Genomic DNA, 25,725 nt, shown 5'->3' with positions numbered 1-25,725 from the left:
GATATTCCTGTTCGGTGAGATCGTCTTCATGCTAGCGCTCATCTCCAATTGGGCCTTGAAGAGCAGGATGAACAACCTCATGATTTTCTTCATCTTCTACGCGATTATTGTATCCTGTCTTGTTACGATTTTAGCCTTGTGCATGTATGGAATTATCAATGAACAAGTCAATGTTTTAGTTGGATTCTCCTACCTAGTTTTACTTATTGTTGTGATAGCCAAGAGCGTGAACAGACTTCGAAAAACTATGAGTGATCCACTGAGTCCGGAGAGTGTAAAGAGGTTAAATGTTGCTAGCATCTACACATATACCATATTGCTTCTATTTCTGTTAATTCTAATTGCTTACGAGTACAAGTTATTATTTTTTATTGATTTCATCATGTTAATTGTGATTTTGATACCTTGCTTCATCCACTTATACTTGACTAAAGCTGATGAAGTGTACAAAGCGAATTTCCTCGCTTTGATCTTATGCCGTCAGCACATCGATTATCTAACAGAAAACGATAATTCTATCGACGAACATTAATATTTAAACACATATTTATCGAGAATATGATCAATATTTAAACAATCTCATTATTTGATTTTGTAGAGCTGAAATAAAGTAAAGTTGTTTCAATTGAATTTTGGAAATCAATAATTTTTTGTTAATATTCTTTAAATACTTAATTTCTAAAATAACAAATCAATGTCAATATTTAAGTAACCATGGAAACAGAATTACTTCATTATTACTAGTCATCTATGAAAAATCTCTTCAAACGCAATGACAAATTCTTAATTATATAAAACTATTATTTTTTATTTTCATATGAGAAAAATAAAATTTTCATAATTGTCCTTGTGTTAAAATATACTATAATACAAATGTAAATTGTCCTTTGGAATAAACATTTTATTCTATACCATTGAATTTTATTTTATTTTATTTATAAATAAAAGTATAAAAACACTTAATATTTTAAATATAATTCATTCATCATTACCAATATTTTTCATTATTTTTTTATATTCTAAACTTATTGCATTAATTCCTTTAATTTACACTTATTATTTGTACATTGAAAGAGAACTTAAGCTATTTATAACGTTTTTATTAATCATTCTTACTTAACAAATTTACTTATCTAAAGTTACTTGACATGTATTTCATTGGTGGACGGTTATATAACAGATATTGAATTAACATATAGTTAATTTTCATAATGAATAATTTTTGAGTTGACTCAAAACTGATAGAAAATACAACTTGATTTTGAATTAACTTCAGTAATTGAAAGTAATTATTGAAAGTTTTTGTGCAAATTAAGAGAAATTGTACAATTATATAATTTAATAAGAAATATTTCCAGATAAACATGGAAATGGCACAGAATGAAACGGATCCGCATATGGGTCTATCGTATCATCACTACACAGAGATGATAACAACTGTATTGAACGTGATAGGAATCGCCGCAAACGTCTTGATCATCTCAACTATATTATCGAGCAGATCTATTCAAACCAGATCGTATCTTTTCCTCATGAACTGGTCCATCTTCACTATTCTCTTCAATATATCGACGGACAAATATATGCTGATCGCAATGCAACAATATCCTGTGAAGGAAGAAATGCTATGTATTGTGAGGAGCTTAGAGATGATATTCCTGTTCGGTGAGATCATCTTAATGCTAGCGCTCATCTCCAATTGGGCATTGAATAGCAGGATGAACAACCTCAAGATTCTCTTCATCTTCTACGCGATTATAGTATCCTGTCTTGTTACAAGTTTAGCCTCGTGCGTGTTCGGACTGATCGTGGGTTTAGTTGTAGTCTCCTACATAGTTTTACTTATTGTTGTGATCGCCAAGGGTGTGCACAGACTACGAAAAGCTTTGGGTTTTCCACTGAGTCAGATGAATGTAAAGAGGTTCATTGTTGTTAACATCTACACGTATACGATGTTGCTTCTATTTATCTGTGCTATAATTGCTTACAAGTTCAGTTTGTACGCTGTGATTGATTTGATTATGTCCATTTCGTTTCTGATACCTTGCTTCATCCACCTATACTTAACTAAAGCTGAAGAAATGTACAAAGCCAGTTTCCTCGGTCTGATCTTTTGCCGTCAGCAAATCGATAATCCAACAGACAACGTCAATTCTGTTAACGAATTTTAAATATCGAACGCACAATAATCGAGAAAAAAAATTAACAATGTTAAAATTGAAACAACATTTGGGAAATATCTTTAGTTGATTTTATAGTGCTGAAGTACAGTAGAGTTGTTTTAATTGGTTTATGGAAATAAATAATATATAGTTAATATTCTTAATACCCTTGGTGCAAAGGGTTCAATTTTTGTATTGTGTTATTTTGTTGATTTGTATTATGGTGATTTGTTGCAATAAATAGTATTATTATTCTATAAGTATTTAATTATTAAAATAACAATGTCAATATTTAATTAACCATGGAAACATTACTTCATTATTTTTTAATAATCATTCCTACTTATATTTTTTTAAGAGATTTATATTAATTATCATTAATACAAATCTCTTGGTACGAACTGCCAACTTTTCGTATCGGATTTTTGTGATATAGGCGACTATAATCACACTGCTACAGGCGCCACCTTAATAAAGTTACTTATCATAAGTTAATTGACAGATGTTCAATTGATAGTTAGTTATATGACAGACAGTTAAATGACAGATAATGAATTGACTTACAGTTCATTGTCAGAATAAACAATATTTGAGTTGTTTTAAAGCTGACAGACAATACAACATGATTTTGAAGTTAAATTGAAAGCAATTATTGAAAGTTTTTGCGCAAGTTAAGAGAAATCATAAAAATATTTGCATTGATATGAAAATTTTGCAGGTAAACATGGAAGTAGCACAGAATGAAACGGATCCGTATATGGAACTGTCGTATCATCACTACACAGCAATGATAGCAACTGCATTGAACTTGATAGGAATCACCATAAACGTCTTGATCATCTCAACTATACTATCCAGCAAATCTCTTCAAAACAGATCGTATTTTATACTCATGAACTGGTCCATCTTCGACATTTTCCTCAAGATATCGACGAACAAGTTTATGCAAATCATACTTGGGCAATATCCTATCAAGGTGGAAATGCTATGTATCGTGAGGAGCATAGATATGATATTCCTGTTCGGTGAGATCGTCTTCATGCTAGCGCTCATCTCCAATTGGGCCTTGAAGAGCAGGATGAACAACCTCATGATTCTCTTCATCTTCTACGCGATTATTGTATCCTGTCTTGTTACGATTTTAGTCTTGTGCATGTACGGAATTATCAATGAACTAGTCACAGCTTTAGCTGCATTCTCGTACCTAGTTTTACTTGTTATTGTGTTTGCCAAAAGCGTGAACAGACTTCGAAAAGCTATGGGTGATCCACTGAGTCCGGAGAGTGTAAAGAGGCTGAACGTTGCTAGTATCTACACGTATACAATATTGTTTCTACTTCTGTCAGTTCTAATTGTCAACGAGTTAAGGTTATACGTTTTAACTGATTTCATCGCGTTCATTGCGATTCTGATACCTTGCTTCATCCACTTATACTTGACTAAAGCTGATGAAGTATACAAAGCGAATTTCCTCGCTTTGATCTTCTGCCGTCCGCACATCGATTATCCAACAGAAAACGTCAATTCTGCCAACGAACATTAATATTTAGACACATAATTATCGAAAAAATAGATCACCAAAGTCAATATTTAAACAACATTTAGCAAATTTCTTTATTTGATTTTGTAGAGCTGAAATAAAGTTTAATTGAATTTCGAAAATAAATATTTTTTTTTTAATATTCTTTAAAATAAAAAATAAATGTCAATATTTAAGTAATCATGGAAACAGCATTACTTCATTCTTAATAGCTATATATCATACATAATGTAAATTCTTAATTATATAAAACCATACTTTTTGATATAACAAAAAAATAAATTTTCTAAATTGTGCTTATGTTAAAATATACTATAAAACAAATGTAAATTATCCTTTGGAATAAATATTTTATACTATAACATTGAATTTTATTTTGTTTATTTATAAATAGAAGTACGAAAACACTTAATATTTTGAATATAATTCATTCATATTTATACTTTGAAAGATAATAATCTTACTTATTTAATAAACTTACTTATCTAAAGTTAATTTACATATATTTAATTGGTGGACAGTTATATGAATTGACATATAGTTAATTGTCAGAATGAATAATATTTGAGTTGACTTAAAACTGACAGACAATACAACTTGATTTTGAAGTTAAGTTAAAAGTTTTTGAGCAAATTAAAAGAAATCATAAAATTGTGAACATTGATAAGAAAATTTTGCAGGTAAACATGGATGTAGCACAAAATGGAACGGATCCGCATATGTCGTATAATAACTACATGGAGATGATATCAACTGCGTTGAATTTGTCAGGAATCGCCGCAAACGTCTTGATCATCTCAACTATACTATCCAGCAGATCTCTTCAAACCAGATCGTATCTTCTTCTCATGAACTGGTCCATCTTCGACATTCTCTTCAAGATATCGACGGACAAGTATATGAAAATCATAATTAATAACTATCCTATCAAGAAGGAAATGATATGCATAGCGAGGAGCTTAGAGATGATATTCCTGTTCGGTGAGATCATCTTCATGCTAGCGCTCATCTCCAATTGGGCTTTGAAGAGCAGGATGAACAACCTCAGGATTGTCTTCATCTTCTACGCGATTATCGTATCCTGTCTTGTAACGGTTTTATTCTTGTGCATGTACAGGATTATGAAGGATCTCATCGGCGTTTTAGTTGGAATCACCTACTTAGTTTTACTTATTGTCGTGATCGCCAAGAGCGTGAACAGAATTCGAAAAGCTATGGGTGATCCGCTGAGTCCGGAAAGTGTGAAGAGGTTGAACGTTGCTAGCATCTACACGTATACTATGTTGTTTTTATTTGTGACTGTTATAATTGCTTACGAGTTCTACGTACACCAGTTACACTTTTGGATTGATTTCATCATGTTCATTACAATTCTAATACCTTGCTTCATCCACTTATACTTGACTAAAGCTGATGAAGTGTACAAAGCGAATTTCCTCGCTTTGATCTTTTGCCGTCCGCAAGTCGATTATCCAACCGAAAACGTTAATTCCATCAACGAATCATAATATTCAAACACAAAATTATTGATATCTCAATGTTTAAATACCTTTAGTAAATTTTATTATGCTGATATTTTGTTAATATTCATCAACTATTTCATTCTTAAAATAACAAATAGTTAAGTACCTATGATAACAGAATTCATCAAAAATCTTCTCAAATGTTATATTAAAATATTGTTATTTTTTTAAATTAGTAAAATTACAAATTTATAAGAATAATCAATTCATTTTAGCAACAATTATAATGGAAGCATCTCAAATCCTAAAATTTAATAGAAAATATCTTTTATTATTTGGATGAAAATACGTTTTTTTTTTTTATTTTTGACAATTATAATATTGTACATATTTAAAAATGTAAATTGTTTTTTCTTTAAATAAATATTTTATGCTACTTTCCAAATTGTGTTTCTTTTCATTGTATTAAATAATTAAAATAAAGAAAACATTTCCAAATTGAAAAGAAATCTATATTCATTACCGAAATTCGACAATGAAAACTTATTCTGATTTATTGCATTTAATGCTCTGATTCTCAATAATTTCAAAGAGAACTTAATCAAATTATACGTACTATATTTATCGTCAATTAGGTCATATAACTGACATCTTCACCTCTGCTCTCATTGATTTGATAAAACGAATACATATACATCTCAATGTTTTTGCTTATGTTCTGAATGCAACACTTATATAATATATTTTCAAATATATTATTTATGTTTGTTATTCAAAATATTTTTATTGCGTCATTTCTATAAAGTATAAAATGTATTTCACTTCTAACAATATATAATAGAAATAAACAATTTTGATTTAAACGCCATCTAATGTAACATCAAAAAGCTCATTTAAATATCCGTATATTATTTATTTTATTAATATTACCTTTTAATTATTGAATATAACACATCCATACTTCGCATAGTGCGGTTTCGATCAGTGCTGATTCACTATAGTACTATAGTTTTAAAGACCTCGATTATTGCGTATTTGAGCAGTGTGGAATATTGGGAATATTGAATACCCGCACTGTGCGAGGTATGCCTGTACCTGTACTTTACAATAGTATAGTACATTGAGTTGCCTAATAACTACTTGTGTTGGAATGATCAATTTTGTCAACTGTAATTTGTAAGAAGACAGCCTATTTATAATAGAGAAATTCGATTTGAACGCCATCTAAGGAAGTTTGTCTAATATACAAATATTGAGTTAAAAAAGTAATAACAGGAAATGAGTGCAGTTATTTTCACATTTGATTATAGGCGAACGTCGAAATAAGTTTAGTCAATTGTTCAGTAAATTCCGCGTAATTTGAAAACCTTTTTCTTTTACTCGAAAACACGTCAATTTAAGTTGTTTACTAACTCTGCAAAAGGAAGAAAAAAATAGAATATGTAAAAGTTGTCACCGTTTCTTTTCCATCCATTCTTCATCATTACCACCATTATAACAATCATCATTAGTGCCGTTATATTAAAGCTTTTACTAACCCTAATAAATCTTCGAATTACTTATTATCGTGTTTTTCTCGCATTCTGTAAGATTTTTTTTCTTGGTGTTTTTAGTCATTGATTGAATATCCTTTAATACGTTCATCCCTTAGTCAGCAACATTTGTTATTCCACCTTTATAACGAACTGATTTCGTCTTCGGCCCTATTAGACACTTTACGAGCGGTCCGGACAAATTGGGGCCCAATTCGTAATATACAAGAAGGAAAATCAAACGTGCGCCGGAAACGAGAGAAGAAAAGAAGAACTCATTCATGTGTGTGTGCATATTATTTTTTCTCTCCAATCAAAAATATTGATTTCTCTCGAAAGACATTTTTTTTAGGCAAAAAATGTACATGTTAGGAAAACCAAATGACTTCCGAATTCACATCAAAGAGACGATAATAAACCACGAGTTTCGACCTCGGTGAATTCATTACTTTTATGCTTTACAAATAAGTGATTACAGAGACTTTCGGATATTTCCGCTTCGGGGTTTATTTCTTATTTTTAAGGGAACGGGAACGTTCGGTTGATTCGAGGAATTTCCCTTTTGAGAGTATTTGCTTTGTGGCGAATTTCATCTCGAATATAATTATTTAGATATTTTAACATTCTGTTACATTTACTGATTTGGATAACTTAATCATTGATAAATCTACAAATTGAATTCAATGAATTATTGATATCGTTTATTAGTGAATTTGTTGAAACTTTACTATTTAGAAAATATATTTTAGTTTTACATTATAGTTACTGGAGTCTATTTAGTAGATTTTAAATCCAAATACTTCTCTAGTAAATAAACTATATTATCAGAAAATTGGTAAATATTTTTTTAGTATCTAAAATCTTGGAAATAAACAATATTCTATAAAATTTAGTAAATAGATTTCACTAGACTGAAATTACTGCACAGCTGTACATATTGTAAGACTTTTGTAAGCTTTGAAAAAAAAGCAGGTACCTGATGAAACTATGAGTCTGCTTTGCAAACCATTAAATTTTAAATACAACAGATTTCTTGAAAACCTCTTTCCCATTGCAACGAAAAAGAGAAATAAAGCAAAAGAAATGTCAACTTTGTATTGTGAATTTTAACCCTGAAAAAGTTCAATGGAAATATACTACAAGGTATATTTCCAATTTCTATAAAGTCTGCATTTTATTTACAATTCTTTCATTCTTCAACTAATAAAAAATGTATTCTATTAATGTTTCTTAATGCTTGTATATCTATAAAAGTTGAATACAAATTGATATCACCCATCCAAAGTGAAATAAACTGCTTAACTATTTTCAATAGAAACATAATTAAAAATGATTGTTAAACAATTTAATTTTACTATTATTTAATAAATGTATTAAATAAAACAAGTTAAAATATTTTTTTAAGAGACTTTGCTTGTACTGTTCTTTATAATATCTTAGTACATTGGGTTGCCTAATAACTTCTTTCTCTCTCACTCTCTCTTCGATCTTCAGTGGAAGGGCCTCTTCCGTTCGAGAAATCCCTTTTAATAGCTGCTTCGAAGTGCGTAGGGATTTTTCGTGACTTTATTCTTTGTCCTTTCTTCTCATCGTTCAGTTGTTCCATAACCTCGTCCAACGCAAACTGATTTCAAAACAAGCTTTTATTTACTAAATTATTTTACATGTAAGTACTGACTTATTTCAAACTTTCTTTTCTGTTTTTATTTTGATGAAAATTTAACAAAAATCTGTAGTAACATTCAGTTTTCTATATAGTAAAATAATCTAAAGATTGCTCTATTCATCTATTTAGTTGAAAAATTGAGAAAACTTTCCACTATAAATAGTTTGTAACAAAATATTATGCAAAACAATTAATATTTATCTTTGATAAATTTGATACATTTTAAAGTTTATACAATGTCTGTTAATTGTTACAAATATTTAGAAATTAGTTAACAAAACACAATTTTCCTTGCGACAAACTTTCAAAATTTAGTAGAAGAAACCTATGAAAATAATTATGCTAATGCTTTTCGCGATTTTGCAGAAAATAAAAAAATAAATACATACACAAAAAAAGCATTAAACTGAACATCAATGAAATCAATCGTTCATAATGGATGATCGCTGGTTTGAATGCGTTAGGGGCGCTAAGAAATCGGCCTTGGTGCAAGGAAATGCGAAAAAGGTTCACTACCACTTTGACAATGACAGGTAGATGGTAGAGGAATACAATCTGGATACGAATATGCTCAGTTTCAGAGCCAGAAAGATCAAAAATGAGATGGGTGGTGAAGTGGATTGGGACATTCATTGAGGTTGTGAAAATGCGAATACACTTTTCATAACACGGTGAGTGACAAAGAGGAATCTTGAGTGAAGGATAAGGAATCTACCTTATCCTGTGGATGTTTATTCTGTGACTGCTGATGTTGAGGGAAGTTGCATCACAGTGAAAACTTGTAATAAAAAGTATTATAAGAATATTGATGTGCCTGAGCGGAGGAGGTGCAAGTTCCTATCTGATCAGGACAAAATCACGTTCAGTCACAAGCTGAACACTCTTATTATAAGTTATGTTATGCCTATGGAGTTGGTGGAAATGCAAAAGAAAATATACGAAATGGTGAAAAAGGTGCAAATATAAGCCGAGTTTAGATTTATTAAAAAAAACAGAAAAACTTATGGTCAAAGATCAATTTGCTTTTATTTTCTTATTATGTTATTTTGTTGAGTTTGTTGCAATAAATGTTATTATTAATATTTAAAAAAATATATACGTAAGAAGGAACAATTTTCGAAACGAAATAAAAACAAAACTAAAGTTAGTTTAATTGAAATAAATAATGTAATAATTGGTTAACAATGATGAATTTTTTAATGGATATTTGCAAGAAATTTAAGCTTAAAATCAATAAACTTTTTCAATTGAAAATTCAAGTTGATTAGGATAATTACAATATAATATTTTCATTTGAACTTTAATTGAATTTTATTCAATTTTTTTGCTAATCAATCACTAAATGTGTATTTCTATTTTTGCAGAAAAAATACTAAAAGAAATATATACAAAAAAAAAATCACTAAACTGAACAATAATGGAGTTGGAATATGCAAGCAAAACCGAACGATCGCCGATCGATTTTCACAAAATGTATTTTTACTGTTTAATATCGATGAACTTCGTCTGCAATCTGCTCATAGCGACTACAATCGCGAAGAGCAAAAACCTGAGAACTCGTACCAACAAAATGATTTACAACTTCGCGTTAATCGACTCGCTGTACGTGCTGCACGCATCTGGAGCGATCAGTTACGTTTCGGAAAAGATCACCGGCGATGTGAACGAAGGAAAAGGGTTTTGTTTGATGGGAGTTTTGGAGGTGACCGTCGTTGAATCGAGCCTGCTAGTCATGCTCTTGCTGCTGTCCAACGCAATAATGAAATCGAACAAGATCAGCGATGAAATGCTCTTGAGCATTTACTATGTATCCGTCGGTTTGCTATTCGTTATGTGCGCGACGCTTTGTTTAACCATGAATGGGATTTTCGTGATCTTTCAAATGACTGTTCTCCTGATCGTCGGTATTTCGATCGCCTGTTTGCTGATCAAAGAGGTGTACAGAGGGTACAGGTATCGATGGAAACGACCCCTGAGTAAAGGAACGACATTCAGGATGAACGTGGCTCGGACGTACATTTACAGCTGGTTAATTTTCCTATTCTCATTCGTAACTAACGCTGCCACCGATTCGTTAATCCCACCGATGTTGTTTTCCACCCCAAGATACGTGTCATCCCTCACACTCTTAATATATCTAACCTATAGCAACCATAACTTCAAGAAAAGTCTGCTAGAGTTGCTCAGGTGCAGATCTACAAACAATAATTCGGAGACAGTTATTCAATTCGAAAATGATCGTGGCTCACCGCAGAAAAATATTTCGATTCCAGCCGTTTGATTTATGAAATTGTTACAGAGAAAAAGAGAATTGTTACATTGTTACAGAGAAAAAGAGAATATAATATTTATTAATATATATAGATTTTATAATAGTTAAGTTTGTCCAATACGAAAACAATAAATATTTATAAATTTACTAGTCAATTCGTAATTTATTTATTTTTCCAACTAAATCTTCAAAGTTTGTTATGAAACAGAATTATTTAAATAATTATGATATATTTTGATGTATTCTGATTGTTTTATTAACTATAAAGTTTTTTTTTCTCAATTTTGTTGTAGAAAGAATTATGGTATAGAAATTGATAGTAGTTTAATACAACAATCCAACATAACTAAAATTTATGTAACTCTTGTATTTAGATTATTGTTTAAGAAATTAATCGTCACAGTTCATAACTTTATAGACAGAAGTATTGAATTGTGCAACCACTTTTTCGGTTCTAGATAAAAAATGGAAATTCAGGCTATAGAGATGTTCTTGAAAACTTCTTTGCTTCTGTACTCACAAGAAGACGACACTACAAGATAGCTTCCTATTGGAAATAGACTTAATAAGAAGCTTGTGGTGTTTGGTTGAAATCGTGATATTACACTTTCTTATGGGTTTATGTGAATAGTGGAATCATGAAAGTGTTCCAACATTTACACTCGGCCAATATATTGATCTAAATCTGCCAGATGGTACTATCATACATCACTTTAGAAAATGAATTAATTCCCATGTACAAGTAAGAAATGATATTTATAATGAAATTGCTAAGGGTGATGGCTCATACAGGTCGCATCTTACACCGAAATCATGATGTCCAATAAAATATACAATAATACGCTTCAACTTTCTATTAGCTGTATTATTCATGTGTCAACTCCTATTCAAGTTATTCGATTTCGAGCTTTTCCAAACATTAATTCCTACTGCGATTTTCTACAACATCATCTTCCTGGGCTTGACCTATGATATAATCATGATACTCAAATATATTAGAGGAATTCCAATAAGACGGAATATATCTTACATAATCTCTCAGATCTACTTGTACAGTTAGATCCTGATCTTCATTTGCAGCAACTTCATGAACAAATATGCTCCTATCTTAGGATTCACGAATCTACGACTATTTTAACTAATTAATGTGCTCAATTATGTTGGTTACAACGATTCATCTAAAACCATCGAAATTTTTGTTCAGAAATGTTAATCAATTATGTTTATTAACAGTACTTATAATAATTGAAGCATATTCTGATATAAAAGTATAAAAATATTTCTGTAAATGTAACTTACAGGCAAATAAATTATATGCAAATCGAAATATACAGACTGCTTTTTTTCATCAAATCGAAACGAAATCAACATTGTTTTATTTCAAACAACATTGATTTTTAAATCTTGAATATGTTACAAATATTTATTAGCGCCATCTATCCGCTGTTTTTTTTGTAATTATGATCTATCATAATTTTAAATTATCATTGTAATTTATCTCATCAATACCTCGTATTGTGGCTCTTCTATCAGTACGGATTCACAATAGTACGGTTTTGAAATTTCAAAACATGAAATTTTAACAATACCTGATACAGTATAGTCTCTGTATAAAATCATTGATTAGTGCGGATTTAAACAGTCCGGTATGTTGGAAATACCGATTATCCTGTACTCTACTTTTTATTAGTTTCGTAAATTGGGTTGCCTAATCACCGCTTGAGTTAGAATGAAAAAGTATATTTATATATAATATAGAATATGGCGACTGTAGCCGTGTGGCTATAGTCGCATGTATCACGAAAATGTATAGCAAATAGTTTTCACTAAACTGAAATTATTGGACAACTGTACATATTGTAACAGTTTTGTAAGTTTGAAAAAAAGAAAGCAGGTATCTGATGAAACTATAAGTTTTCTTTGAAAGCCAGAATGCTGAAACACAACAGATTTTTGAAAACGTCCTGCATTACAAATCTTTCATTCTTCTACTAATAATTATTTTCTTATTTTTTTCTATTAATTTACAACATTTATAAAAAAAATAATCTTTCTTAATGCTAATAAAAATTAAATACAAATTGATATCACCCATCAATAATGAAATAAATTGCTTAACTATTTTCACAATTCTATTAAATAAAACAAATTAAAATCAATGGAAACATTATGAAGAGAGTTTGCTTTCTCCCTCTCTCTCTCTCTTCGTCCTCCAGCCGATGTACACATTTGCCAGCGTCCGAGGAATCGCTTCTTCAAAGTGCGTTAAGATTCTGCTATACACGATGGACCGAACGAAACAAAACGAACCTCCAATCCAATCCGGGTGGCCATTTTATTCTTCGTACACTCCTCAAATCTTTCAGTCGTTCTATAACCTCGTCCAAAGCCAACTCTTACCTCATTTTAAAAACAAGCTTTTGTTTACCAAATTTTAACACATGTAAGTACTGATTGATAGCTGTAATTTGAAATACTCAAAGAAAAACGTCAATTAAATTAACGAAAACAAAAGGTTATGGACTTGAACAATAAACATGAACAAAACAATTATTATAAATGGTAATATTCAATTCAATAAAATTTTGTCAAATAAAATCTTTGTTACATATATTGTTTTATCGAAGGACCAATGTGTGGGTGAATAATAAAATAAACTACATACAACCAACTCTAAACTTATATTCAACAACAATAATTCTATTCAAATCCCTTTTTTAACTCATATTAATTCTTTCTTGCCGTGCTTATCTTTTCATGCCAAGCGTTACTTTTTTCCGGCGCACGGTGTTGCCACCATTTACATTGGCGCCGAAACATATATTTTCTATTTCTAAAACTATGTTCTTTACATAGAAGTGCTATGATAAGATGTAATTTTCTTAGTTTTGAAGGTTGTTTCTATTTATGTTTGCTTTCTTTGACCTCCCCCCCGGCCTGTGGATAGTTCATCTTCTTCTTCCATCCCCATCTTTATTTGGTTTCCACATTACGCGCCAGCCCCTGTCAGTATTCTTCGGATTCGGATTTTTCGGATTCTTCCGTCCAAATAGTTAAGGTAACCAGCTTCTTCCAATTACTCTTCAAAACAAATAATCAAAATAAACGACTTCTTCTAACGAAACTAAAAAATAGCTATTAAATCCAACTTAAACTGACTTCTATGAAATATGTACATAGGAGAGATACGGCAAGACAGGTAAAAACAAGAATCGAATCGAACCGTGGATAGTTACTCTTTACTAACAAGATACAACGCCCTTTTTAGTTCGTGGTTATAATTAGTACTAGTTTTTTTTTTGTTCCTTTCAAAGTTAACTATGAAATTTGAAATCAATGAAAACTAAATATTTCGTAATGAATTTCGCAATATTCGACATGCTCTTCTCCTTCAGCAGTCCTCTAGAAAGGTTGCTGGTGTATGTATATCCACCTGTGTTAAACAGGATCAAAGGAAAATATGCAAGCAGTCGATGACTTAGCTTCTGCTAGCCATAACTATATGGAAAATGTGAAACTTCTAGTCGCATACAGAAATTGCAAGAATAATACGAAAATTTGAATTCTAAATCAATTTACAGATAGGCAATGGAGTTAGCCAAAAAAAAAAATGAAATTGATAATTTAAAAAATCAACTAAAAAAAAAATAAACCAGTTGCAAAGAGGGAAACTATCATCAGCAACAAGATTATTACAATCTAGTCATGCCGATCATGACATGTAAAATTATTATGACTTTAAATTATATTATCTACTTGTTTCCCGCTTTCGGCATGTTTGCGAGGGAGATCGACAGGATGTGGAAGATGTATAAGAGGAAAATGCTGACTCGTGGTACAAATTTAAGGCCGAACATTGCTTCATAATCCACATGTTCATCGAGAGTCGAAAAACATATATAGTTTTATATTGCATGAACTGACACGAAGTACAGACAGTTTCTCTTCAACTTTCTCAGATGTAAGAACGTCGACGAAGAGCAACAACTAGGAGTTATTGAAATATCTTTTATTACCATATAAATCAACAAGTCACAATTCCAGTGAATGAAAAAATATTTCTAAAAACCGTATAAAATCTTGGTTTTAGTCACAATCCCAATTTATGTACGTAAGAATAAACAATTTTCGAAACGAAATAAAAACAAGACTAGGAAATATTTAATAATCTAATTTAATTGTAATAAATTATGTAACAAATGTTTAATAATGATGAATTTTTTAATTGAAAAATTTGTTTAATAAAAATCTTAAAATTAATAAACTTTTGCAGTAGAAAATTTAAGTTGATTAGGATAATTACAATATAATATTTTCATTTGAATTTTATTCAAATTTCTTGCTTATATATGTAGATTCACTTATGTTTTTGCTAACCAATCCTTAAATGTGTATTTATATTTTTGCAGAAAGTACAATAAGAAATACAAAAGAAGAAAAAAGCATTAAACTGAACAAAAAAAAAATGGAGTCGGAATACGCAAGCAAAACCGAACAATCGCCGATCGACTTTCACAATATGTATTTTTACTGTAGAATATCGGTGAACTTCGTCTGCAATCTGCTTATAGCGGCTGCAATCATGAGGAGCAAAAACCTGAGAACTCACACCAACAAAATGATCTTCAGCTTCGCGTTAATCGACTCGCTGTACTTTCTCCACGGATCTGGAGCGATCAGTTACATTTCGGAAAAGATCACCGGCGACGTGAACGAAGGAAAAGGGTTTTGTTTGATTAGAGTTTTGGAGGCGACCGTCCTTGAATCGAGAATGATCGCCATACTCTTGCTGCTTTCCAACGCAATCATGAAATCGAACAAGATCAGCGATGAAATGGTCTTTACCATTTACCATCTATCCGTCTGTTTTCTCTTCGGTACGTGCTCACCGTTTTGTTTACCGAAGAACGGGATTTTCCTGATCGTTCAAAAGACTGTTCTCGAGTTCGTCGGTATTTTTATCGCCTGTTTGCTGATCAAAGAGGTGTACAGAGGGTACATCTATTGCTGCAATCAACCTCTAGATGAAGAAACGACATACTGGATGAACGTGGTTCGGACGTACATTTACAGCCGGTTACTTTTCATGTTCTTATTCGTATTTAACGATTCGTTAATCATATCGACGTTGTTTTGCATTGCAAGGTACGAGTCATCCCTCACACTCTTGATTTATCTAATCTATAGCAACAATTACTTCAAGATAAGTCTGCTAGAGTTGCTCAGGTGCAGATCTACAAACACCAATTCGAAAATAGCTGTAATTAAAAATGTTTAAAGAAAAACGTGAATTAAATTAACGGAAACAAAAGGTTATGGACTTGAACAATAAACATGAATAAAACAATTATTATAAATGGTAATATTCAATAAAATTTTGTCAAATAAAATCTTTGTTACATATATTTTCTATTTCTAAAACTATGTTCTTTACATAGATGTGATATGATAAGATGTAATTTTCTTAGTTTTGAAGGTCGTTTCTATTCATGTTTGCTTCCTTTGACCTCCCCCCGGCCTGTGGATAGTTACTGTTTTTTTTGTTTCTTTCAAAGTTAACTATGAAATTTGAAATCAATGAAAACTGAATATTTCGTAATGAATTTCGCGATATTCGACATGCTGTTTTCTTTCAACTCTCTTCTAGAAAGGTTGCTTCATTAGGATAATTACAATATAATATTTTCATTTGAATTTTATTCAAATTATGTCTTTGCTAACCAGTCCTTAAATGTGTGTTTATATTTTTGCAGAAAGTACAATAAGAAATACAAAGAAGAAAAAAGCATTAAACTGAACAAAAAAAAAAATGGAGTCGGAATACGCAAGCAAAATCGAACAATCGCCGATTGACTTTCAAAAAATGCGTTCTTACTGTTTAATATCGGTGAACATAGTCTGCAATCTGCTTATAGTGGCTGCAATCAGGAGGAGCAAAAACCTGAAAACTCGCACCAACAAAATGATCTACAACTTCGCGTTAATCGACTCGCTGTACTTGATCCACAGATCTGGAGCGATCAGTTACATTTCGGAAAAGATCTCTGTCGACGTGAACGAAGGAAAAGGGTTTTGTTTGATGGGAGTTTTGGAGGTGGCCGTCCTTGAATCGAGAATGATCGCCATGCTCTTGCTGCTCTCCAACGCAATCAAGAACAGCGATGAAACGGTCTTTACCATTTACCATCTATCCGTCTGTTTGCTCTTCGGTATGTGCTCACAGTTTTGTTTACCGATGAAAGGGATTTTAATGATCTTTCAAATGACTGTTCTCCTGATCGTCCGTATTTCGATCGTCTGTTTGCTGATCAAAGAGGTGTACAGAGGGTACACCTATTGCTGCAATCAACCTCTAGATAAAGAAACGACATTCTGGATGAACGTGGCTCGGACGTGCATTTACAGCTGGTTAATTTTCATGTCTTTATTCGTATTTAACGATTCGTTAATCCTATCGATGTTGTTTCGCGTTGCAAGATACTTGTCAGCCCTCACACTCTTCATTTATCTAATCTGTAGCAACAATATCTTCAATATAAGTCTGCTAGAGTTGCTCAGGTGCAGATCTACAAACACCAATTCGGAGACAGTTATTCAAATCGAAAATGATTATAGCTCACCACAGACAATTATTTCGATTCCAGCCGTTTGATTCATGAAATTGTTACAGAGAAAAAGAGAATATAATAGATTTTATAATAATTAAGTTTGTCCAATAGGAAAACAATAAATAGTTTTAAATTTACTAATCAATTCGTTATTTATTTATTTCTTCAAGTAAATCTTCAAAGTTTGTTATCAAACAGAATTATTTAAATAATTATGATATATTTTGATGTATTCTGATTGTTTTATTAACTATAAAGTTTTTTTTTCTCAATTTTGTTGTAGAATGGTATATAAATTGATAGTAGTTTAATAGACCAATCATAACTGAAATAATTTTGAATGCATGATTTATTTAACACTTGTATTTCGATTATTGTTTAAGAAATTAATCGGTACAGTTCATTACTTTATAGACAGAAGTATTGAAAAATACAACCACTTTTTCAGTTCTAGATAAAAAAAAATGGAAATTCAGGCTATAGAGATGTTCTTGAAAACACTAACAACAACGTGACACTACAAGATAGCTTCGTAATGGAAATATACTTAATAAAAAGCTTGTCGTGTTTGGTTGAAATCGTGATATTGGGTCTTATGGGTTTATGTGAATAGTGGAATCATGAAAGTGTTCGAACATTTACTCTCGGCCAATATATTGATCTAAATCTGCCAGATGGTACTATCATACATCACTTTAGAAAATGAATTAATTCCCATTAGATACAAGTAAGAAATGATATTTATAATGAAATTGTTCGTGGTGATGGCTCATACAGGTCGCATCTTACACCGAAATCATGATGTCCAATAAAATATACAATAATACGCTTCAACTTTCTATTAGCTGTATTATTCATGTGTCAACTCTTATTGAAGTTATTCGATTCCGAGCTTTTCCAAAAATTAATTCCTACTGCGATCTTCTACAACACCATCTTCCTGGGCTTGACCTATGATATAATCATGATACTCAAATATATTAGAGTAATTCCGATAAGACGAAATATATCTTACAGAATCTCGCGTATCAACTTGTACAGTTGGATACTGATCTTCATTTGCAGCAACTTCATAAACAAATATGCTCCTATCTTAGGATTCACGAATCTACGACTATTTTAATCAATTAACGTGCTCAATTATGTTGCTTACAACGATTCATGTAAAACCATCGAAATTTTAGTTCAGAAATGTTAATCAATTACATTTATTAACAATACTTTTAATAATTCAAGCATATTCTGATATAAATGTATAAAAATATTTCTGTAAATGTAACTTACAGGCAAATAAATTATATACAAATCGAAATATACAGACTGCTTTTTTTCATCAAATCGAAACGAAATCAACATTGTTTTATTTCAAACAACATTGATTTTTAAATCTTGAAAATATTACAAATATTTATTAGCGCCATCTATCCGCGTTTCTTTGCTTTGTGCCTCTTCTATCAGTACGGATTCACAATAGTACGGTTTTGAAATTTCAAAACATGTAATTTTAACAATACCTGATACAGTATAGTATCTGTATAAAATCATTGATTAGTGCGGATTTAAACAGTCCGGTATGTTGGAAATACCGATTATCCTGTACTCTACTTTATATTAATTTAGTACATTGGGTTGCCTAATCACCGCTTGCGTTAGAATGAAAAAGTATATTTATAATAGAGAAAGGCTATAGTGGCATGTATCACGAAAATCTGATACAAAAGGTCGTTGGTTTAACTACCAAAAATCAACAAAATTTGTGTTGACCGATAAACTCGAAAAAGGGTAGAAATAAGGCCAAAGTGATTTATATCAATCAAATAATAGATAAATTTAATTTGAACGCCATCTAGTGAAACTCACCTGAAATAATAATATCGAATTCATAAATGTAATAACAGGAATCAATTGTTGAGTAAATCCCTCGTAATTTGAAAACCTTTTTCTTTTACTCGAAAACACGTCAATTTAAATTGTTTACTAACTCTGCAAAAGGAAGAAAAAAATAGAATATGTAAAAGTTGTCACCGTTTTTTTGCCATCCCTTCATCATCATTACCACTATTATAACAATCATCATTAGCGTCGTTTACATCATCAATATTAAAGCTTTCACAAACCCCAATGAATCTTCGAATTACAATTCCTTATTTTAGTGTTTTTTCTCGTTTTTTTTATGTTTTCAGTCATTGATTGAATATCATTTTATGCGTTCATCCCTTAGTCAGCTACATTTGTTATTCCACCTTTATACCGATTTGATTTCGCCTTCGGCCCTATTAGACACTTTACGAGCGGTCCGGACAAATTGAGTCCCAATTCGTAATATACAAAAAGAAAAATCAAACGTGCGCCGGGAACGAAAGAAGAAGAAAAGAAGTAATTCATGTGTGTGTATTTTTTTCCTCTCCAATCAAAATGTAGATGTTAAGAAAGGCGAACGACTTCTGAATTCGCATCAAAGAGACGATAATAAACCACGAGATTCCACCTCGACGAATTCATTAGTTTTATGCTTTGCAAATAAGTGATTACCGAGACTTTCGGATATTTCCGCTTCCGGGTTTATTTCTTATGTTAAGGGAAGTTCGCTTGAATTTTCGAATTTTCCTTTTGAGCGTATTTGCTTTGTGATGAATTTCATCTCGAATATAATTATTTGGATATTTTAACATTCTATTACATTTACCGAATTTGATAACTCAATCATTAATAAATCTACAAATTTAATCTAATGAATCATTAGAATCACGTACACCTGCCCCTCGTTTTACACGGTACCTTTTTTTTAAACGTTTTCGCTTTTACACGGTTTTAAAGAAAATAAATTTAAAAATAAAGGTTGAAAACAAAAGGAACGTTCCTTTTTTTGGCTTTCAAGAAAATTAATAACAATCATAATTAATAAACAACGAAATTATGCTGTTTTTTTTTTTGCATACTGTTCGATTTACACGGTTTTACATTCAAAAAGTTACAATTTAGATTTACACGTGTAAATAAGGGTATATGTGTACTTTAGTAGTGAATTTGTTGAAACATTAATATTTAGTAAGTTGACTTTAGTTAATGATAATTTAGGAAATAGTCTTTAGCATATAAATTCTCGTAAATATAATATTTTATATAAAAATAATCTCATACACTAGAGTCTATTTAGTAGATTTTAAACCCAAGAGTTTATTTACACTTTTTCTAATATCTATAATCTTGAAAATAAACTACATTATATAAAATTTAGTAAATTAAAATACAATTAAAAGACTTTTGTATCTAATTAGTAGACACAATAGTTTTCACTAAACTGAAATTATTGGACAACTGTAGATATTGTAAGCAGACCTATAAGTCTTCTTTGCAAGCCAGATTTCTGAAAACTTCCTGCATTATAATTCTTTCATTCTTCTACTAATAATTATTTTCTTATTTTTTTTCTATTACTTTACAACATTTATAAAAAATAATCTTTCTTAATGCTGATGACCCATCAAAAATGAAATAAACTGCTTAACTATTTTCAATAGTTTACGACAACAGAAACATAATTATAAAATGATTGTTAAACAATTTAATATTAATATTATTTATCTATTACCATAGAAAGTCTATCGACCATAGATTTTGCACATAAACAAATCTGTTAAATAAAACAAGTTAAAATCAATGGAAACATTATGAAGAGAGTTTGCTTTCTCCCTCTCTGTCTCTCTCTTCGTCCTTCAGCCAATGTGCGCATTTGCCAACATCCGAGGGATCCCTTCTTCAAAGTGCGTTAGGATTCTGCTATACACGATCGACCGAACGAGCCAAAACGAACCACCAATCCAATCCGGGTGGCCATTTTATTCTTCGTACACTCCTCAAATCTTTCAGTCGTTCTATAACCTCGCCCAAAGCCAACTCGTACCTCATTTTAAAAACAAGTTTTTGCTTACCAAATTACAACACATGTAAGTACTGATTGATTTAATTTCTGTTTCTATTTTTGCATTCAGAAACTAAACAACAACAGCTGTAATTAGAAATATTTAAAGAAAAACGTCAATTAGATTAACGAAAACAAAAGGTATATGGACTTGAACAATAAACATGAACAAAACAATTATTATAAATCGAAATATTCAATAAAATTTTGTCAAATAAAATCTTTGTTAGTGCATACATATATTTTCTATTTCTAAAACTATGTTCTTTACAGAGAAGTGATATGATAAGATGTAATTTTCTTAGTTTTGAAAGTCGTTTCTATTTATGTTTGCTTTCTTTGACCTCCCCCCCGCTCTGTAGATAATTATTGTTTAATAACAAGATACAACGCCCTTTTTAGTTCGTAGTTGTAATTTGTACTAGCTTTTTTTAACTATAAAATTTGAAATCAATGAAAACTAAATTTTTTACGAATATTTAACAAATATTCTGTAGTCTACTTTTCTATATAGTAAAAATTAGTAAAATAATCTAAAGATGAGCGGTGTCAAGTAAATTAAAAATCCATTAATGTATTGGTCTATTTAGTTGAAAAAAATTTCCACTAGAAAAAGTTCTTCAAAAATAAAATATATTTAGAAATCAGTTTTTGTTTTTTTTTTCATTTGAAAATTTTATTTAAATTTTTAGCATTTCAAGATTGAGCAACTTGCAATGATACAGTTGTACGCATTTATCGATACGTCCCTTACCCATCTTTCTGGGAATTACGAGCAACGTCATCCTCATCTCAATGACCAGGACGATTTGTTTGCTAATAAATTTCGCGATCTTCGACATGATGGTCTCCTTCAATACTCCTCTAGAAAGGTTGCTGGTATATGTACATCCACCTGTAGTAAACATGACTGGATCAAAGGAAAATATGCAGGCAGTCGATGACTTAGCTTCTGCTAATCATAACTATATGAAAAAAGTGAAACTCTTAGACGCATTCAGAAATTGCAAGAACAATATTAAAAATTTGAATTCTAAATGTAAAGCGTCAATTTCTAGATATGCAATGGAGTTAGCCAAAAAAAAAATGAAATTGATAATTTAGAAAATCAATTAAAAAAATTAAACCAGTTGCAAAGAGGGAAACTATCATCAGCAACAAGATTATTACTTCCTCACAATCTAGTCATGCCGATCATGACATGTACAACTACGATGATCCGGACTCATATCCGTCTGCTTCTTTGCTGTAAATTATATTATCTACTTGTTTCCCGCTTTCGGCATGTTTGCGAGGGAGATCGATAGGGTGTGGAAGATGTATAAGAGGAAAATGCTGACTCGTGGTACAAATTTAAGATCGAACATCGCTTCATAATCCACATGTTCATCATTATATAAGTCGCATGCACTGACACGAAGTTCAAACAGTTTCTTTTCGACTTTCTCAGATGTAAGAACATCGACAAGGAGATATTGAAATATCTTTTCTTACTATATAAATCAACAAGTCACAATTCCAATGTACGTTCATAAGAACAGACAATTACAACAAAAATATACGATTTTAACAAAAATATTTCTAAAATCCATAGAAAAATCTTAGTCACAACTCCAATTTATGTACGTAATAATGAATAATATTCGAAACAAAATAAAAACAAGACTAGATATTGATGAATTTTTTAATTGATAATTTTCAAGAAATAAACTTTTGCAGTAGAAAATTTAAGTTGATTTGGATAATTAAATATGTCGATTCACTTATGTTTTTTCTAACCAATCTTTAAATGTGTATTTATATTTTTGCAGAAAGTACAATAAGAAATACAAAAGAAAAAAAAATCATTAAACTGAACAAATACAAAAATGGAGTCGGAATACGCAAGCAAAACCGAACGATCGCCGATCGACTTTCACAAAATGTATTTTTACTCCTTAATATCGGTGAACTTCGTCTGCAATTTGCTTATAGTGGCTGCAATCGTGAGGAGCAAAAACCTGAGAACTCGCACCAACAAAATGATCTGCAACTTCGCGTTAATCGACTCGCTGTACGTGCTCCACGGATCTGGAGCGATCAGTTACATTTCGGAAAAGATCACCGGCGACGTGAACGAAGGAAAAGGGTTTTGCTTGATGGGAGTTTTGGAGGTGAGCGTCGTTGAATCGTGCCTGATCATCATGCTCTTGCTGCTCTCCAACGCTATAATGAAATCGAACAAGATCAGCGATGAAATGCTCTTGACCATTTACTATCTATCTGTAGGTTTGCTCTTCGTCATGTGCGCGACGCTTTGTTTAACCATGAACGGGATTTTCGTGATCTTTCAAATGACTGTTCTTCTGATCGTCGGTATTTCGATCGCCTGCTTGCTGATCAAAGAGGTGTACAGAGGGTACAGGTATTGGTGGAAACGACCTCTAGGTAAAGGAACTACATTCAGGATGAACGTGGCTCGGACGTACATTTACAGCTGGTTAATTTTCGTGTTCTCATTCGTAATTAACGCTGCCACCGATTCGTTAATCCTACCGATGTTGTTTTCCACCCCAAGATACGTGTCATCCCTTACACTCTTGATCTATCTAATCTATAGCAACAATAACTTCAATATAAGTCTGCTAGAGTTGCTCAGGTGTAAATCTACAAACACTAATTCAGAGACAGCAATTCAATTCGAAAATGATCGAAGCTCATCTCAAGAAAATATTTCGATTTCAGCCGTTTGATTCATGAAAATTCAACATCTTTGTCCAATAGACTGAAAAAGAAAATATAATATTTATTAATATATAGATTTTATAATAATTAAGTTTGTCCAATACGAAAGCAATAAATATTTATAAATTTACTAATCAATTCGTTATTTATTTATATCTTTAAGTAAATCTTCTACATTTGTTTTAAAACAGAATTATTTAAATAATTATGACAGATTTCGATTTATTCTGATTGTTTTGTTTACTGTGTATTGTTTTTTTTTTTGTAGAAATAATAAATGTATAGAAATTGAAAGTAATTTAACTTTAGATTAATGTTTAAAAAATTTAAGAAGTAGTAGTTGTTAATTAATCAGCACAATTATTTTTTTTTTATAGATGAAAGTATTGAACTGTGTTAACACTTTTTTCGGTTCTAGAAAAAATGGAATCCCAGTATATCCTGAAGAATCCTGAGGATGTGTGGGTCTTCAAAAACATATCGTTTGAGGAGGGGTACAATGTTGACGTAGAGTATATAAAAATGTGGTCGTGTTTTCTTGACTCTTTTATGTTATTATTCATGTTGTTCGACTTTGATTCGAACAGTCGAATCTACAAAGTACTCAAGCGCTTTGTTGCGGCCAATGTCTTATACTATATCAACCATCTTGTAATGTCAAAGATAAGCTTAGCAAATGATGAACTTAGCAATAGCTTTATAGAAACAATGTTAACGATAATGAAATTGCACGTGGTGATGTCTCATATGGCAGCTTTCCTCTGCGTCATCCTGCTCTCATCCGAATTCATGATGTCCAGTAAAATATCGGATCACAAGCTCATGAGCTATTCCTTCGTACTGTTCATTGTATTATTCATCGTTCAACTCTTTCTGATGTTATTCACTTCCGTACCTTTCCATTCATTCATTCCTACCGTGATCTTCCTCAGCAGCATCTTCATTGTGTTCTTCAACGATTTGACCCTGATATACAAATATATTAGAGGGATTCCAATAGGCGTGAGTACAGTTTTCAGGATGAACATCTCTCGGATCTACGTGTACTCTTGGCTACTGATCGTCATTTGCAGCAACTTTACGACCGTATTGTCTCTGAAGATATCTTTGATTGGATACTTTCACAGTCTTTTGATATTTGCCTATTTGTCTACTTATGGTTCTAAAATCTGGTTAATTCTAAAAGTCAAAGAGGATCCAATTGACGTTGTTCCAGCTGTTACCATTGAAACCATCAAAACCAATAAAACCGTCGAAATTTCAGTTGATAAATATTAATCCATTACGTTTATCGACTGTACTTATAATAAATAAAGCATGTTATTCAGTTACGAATGTTCAAAAATATTTGTGTTAATGTACCTTACAAATAAAATACATACAAATCCAAATATACAGACTTTTTTTTCATCATATCATAATATTTGCATTAACGAAATCAATATTAATTGTTGCTACAATTAAACCTTGAAAATTTTACAAATATTTGGTAGCGCCATCTATCCGATTTTTCGGTAATTATGATCCGTCATAGCTTTGAAATATAGTTGCAATTGATCTTAGATGAAAATAAAATATAATAAAGATAAAAAAGTATTAAAAATAATTACATTTCGGTTTCTGAAGAATATTAACTAATTATGCATGACGATCATGATACAAATAGACATACGTATAAATTGAAAAGATCCATCTATTAACAATTTGCGTAACTAAATCGTCCTTTTATAAAGATAATTATGCGTTGCGTTAAAGTTCTTTTTTACATCCAATCAAAAACTGTCATTTTTATATCATCTCTGAACTTGTTTATGGAAGTACCTCTAAAAAAACAAA

The 25,725-nt window shown here is 31.1% G+C and overlaps 2 protein-coding genes and 1 pseudogene across 12 annotated transcripts in view; all 3 read left to right on the top strand.

The window, feature by feature from the left end:
* The window catches only part of LOC108569940, a 48,373-nt gene that overhangs the window by 10,564 nt on the left and 12,084 nt on the right, over positions 1 to 25,725 (top strand). Inside the window, exon 2 of one of the 11 annotated variants that reach the window (XM_017931717.1) lies at positions 4,383 to 5,265. The exons of 7 other annotated variants lie outside the window; for them this stretch is intronic. In XM_017931717.1, coding sequence (XP_017787206.1) covers positions 4,389 to 5,210 — 822 coding nt within the window. In that variant the 5' untranslated portion in view covers positions 4,383 to 4,388 and the 3' untranslated portion in view covers positions 5,211 to 5,265. Of the gene's footprint in view, positions 1 to 1,358; positions 2,327 to 2,880; positions 3,793 to 4,382; positions 5,266 to 25,725 lie in introns of those variants that run through there. 3 more of the 11 variants (XM_017931719.1, XM_017931718.1, XM_017931720.1) reach the window with 3 other exon arrangements.
* Positions 8,701 to 9,329, top strand: LOC108569936 (annotated as a pseudogene).
* LOC108569942 lies at positions 20,861 to 25,240 on the top strand. Its single transcript, XM_017931723.1, has 2 exons — positions 20,861 to 21,190; positions 24,308 to 25,240. The coding sequence occupies exon 2, from the start codon at positions 24,313 to 24,315 to the stop codon at positions 25,165 to 25,167; it is 855 nt and encodes a 284-aa protein (XP_017787212.1). The 5' UTR covers positions 20,861 to 21,190; positions 24,308 to 24,312; the 3' UTR covers positions 25,168 to 25,240.

The sequence above is a fragment of the Nicrophorus vespilloides genome, unplaced genomic scaffold (assembly GCF_001412225.1).
Source record: "Nicrophorus vespilloides isolate i.1.1-1 unplaced genomic scaffold, Nicve_v1.0, whole genome shotgun sequence".
NCBI classification, from domain to species: Eukaryota; Metazoa; Arthropoda; class Insecta; order Coleoptera; family Silphidae; genus Nicrophorus; species Nicrophorus vespilloides.
Note: the sequence above shows the minus strand (reverse complement) of the source record. Positions and strands in the feature narration are given on the sequence as shown.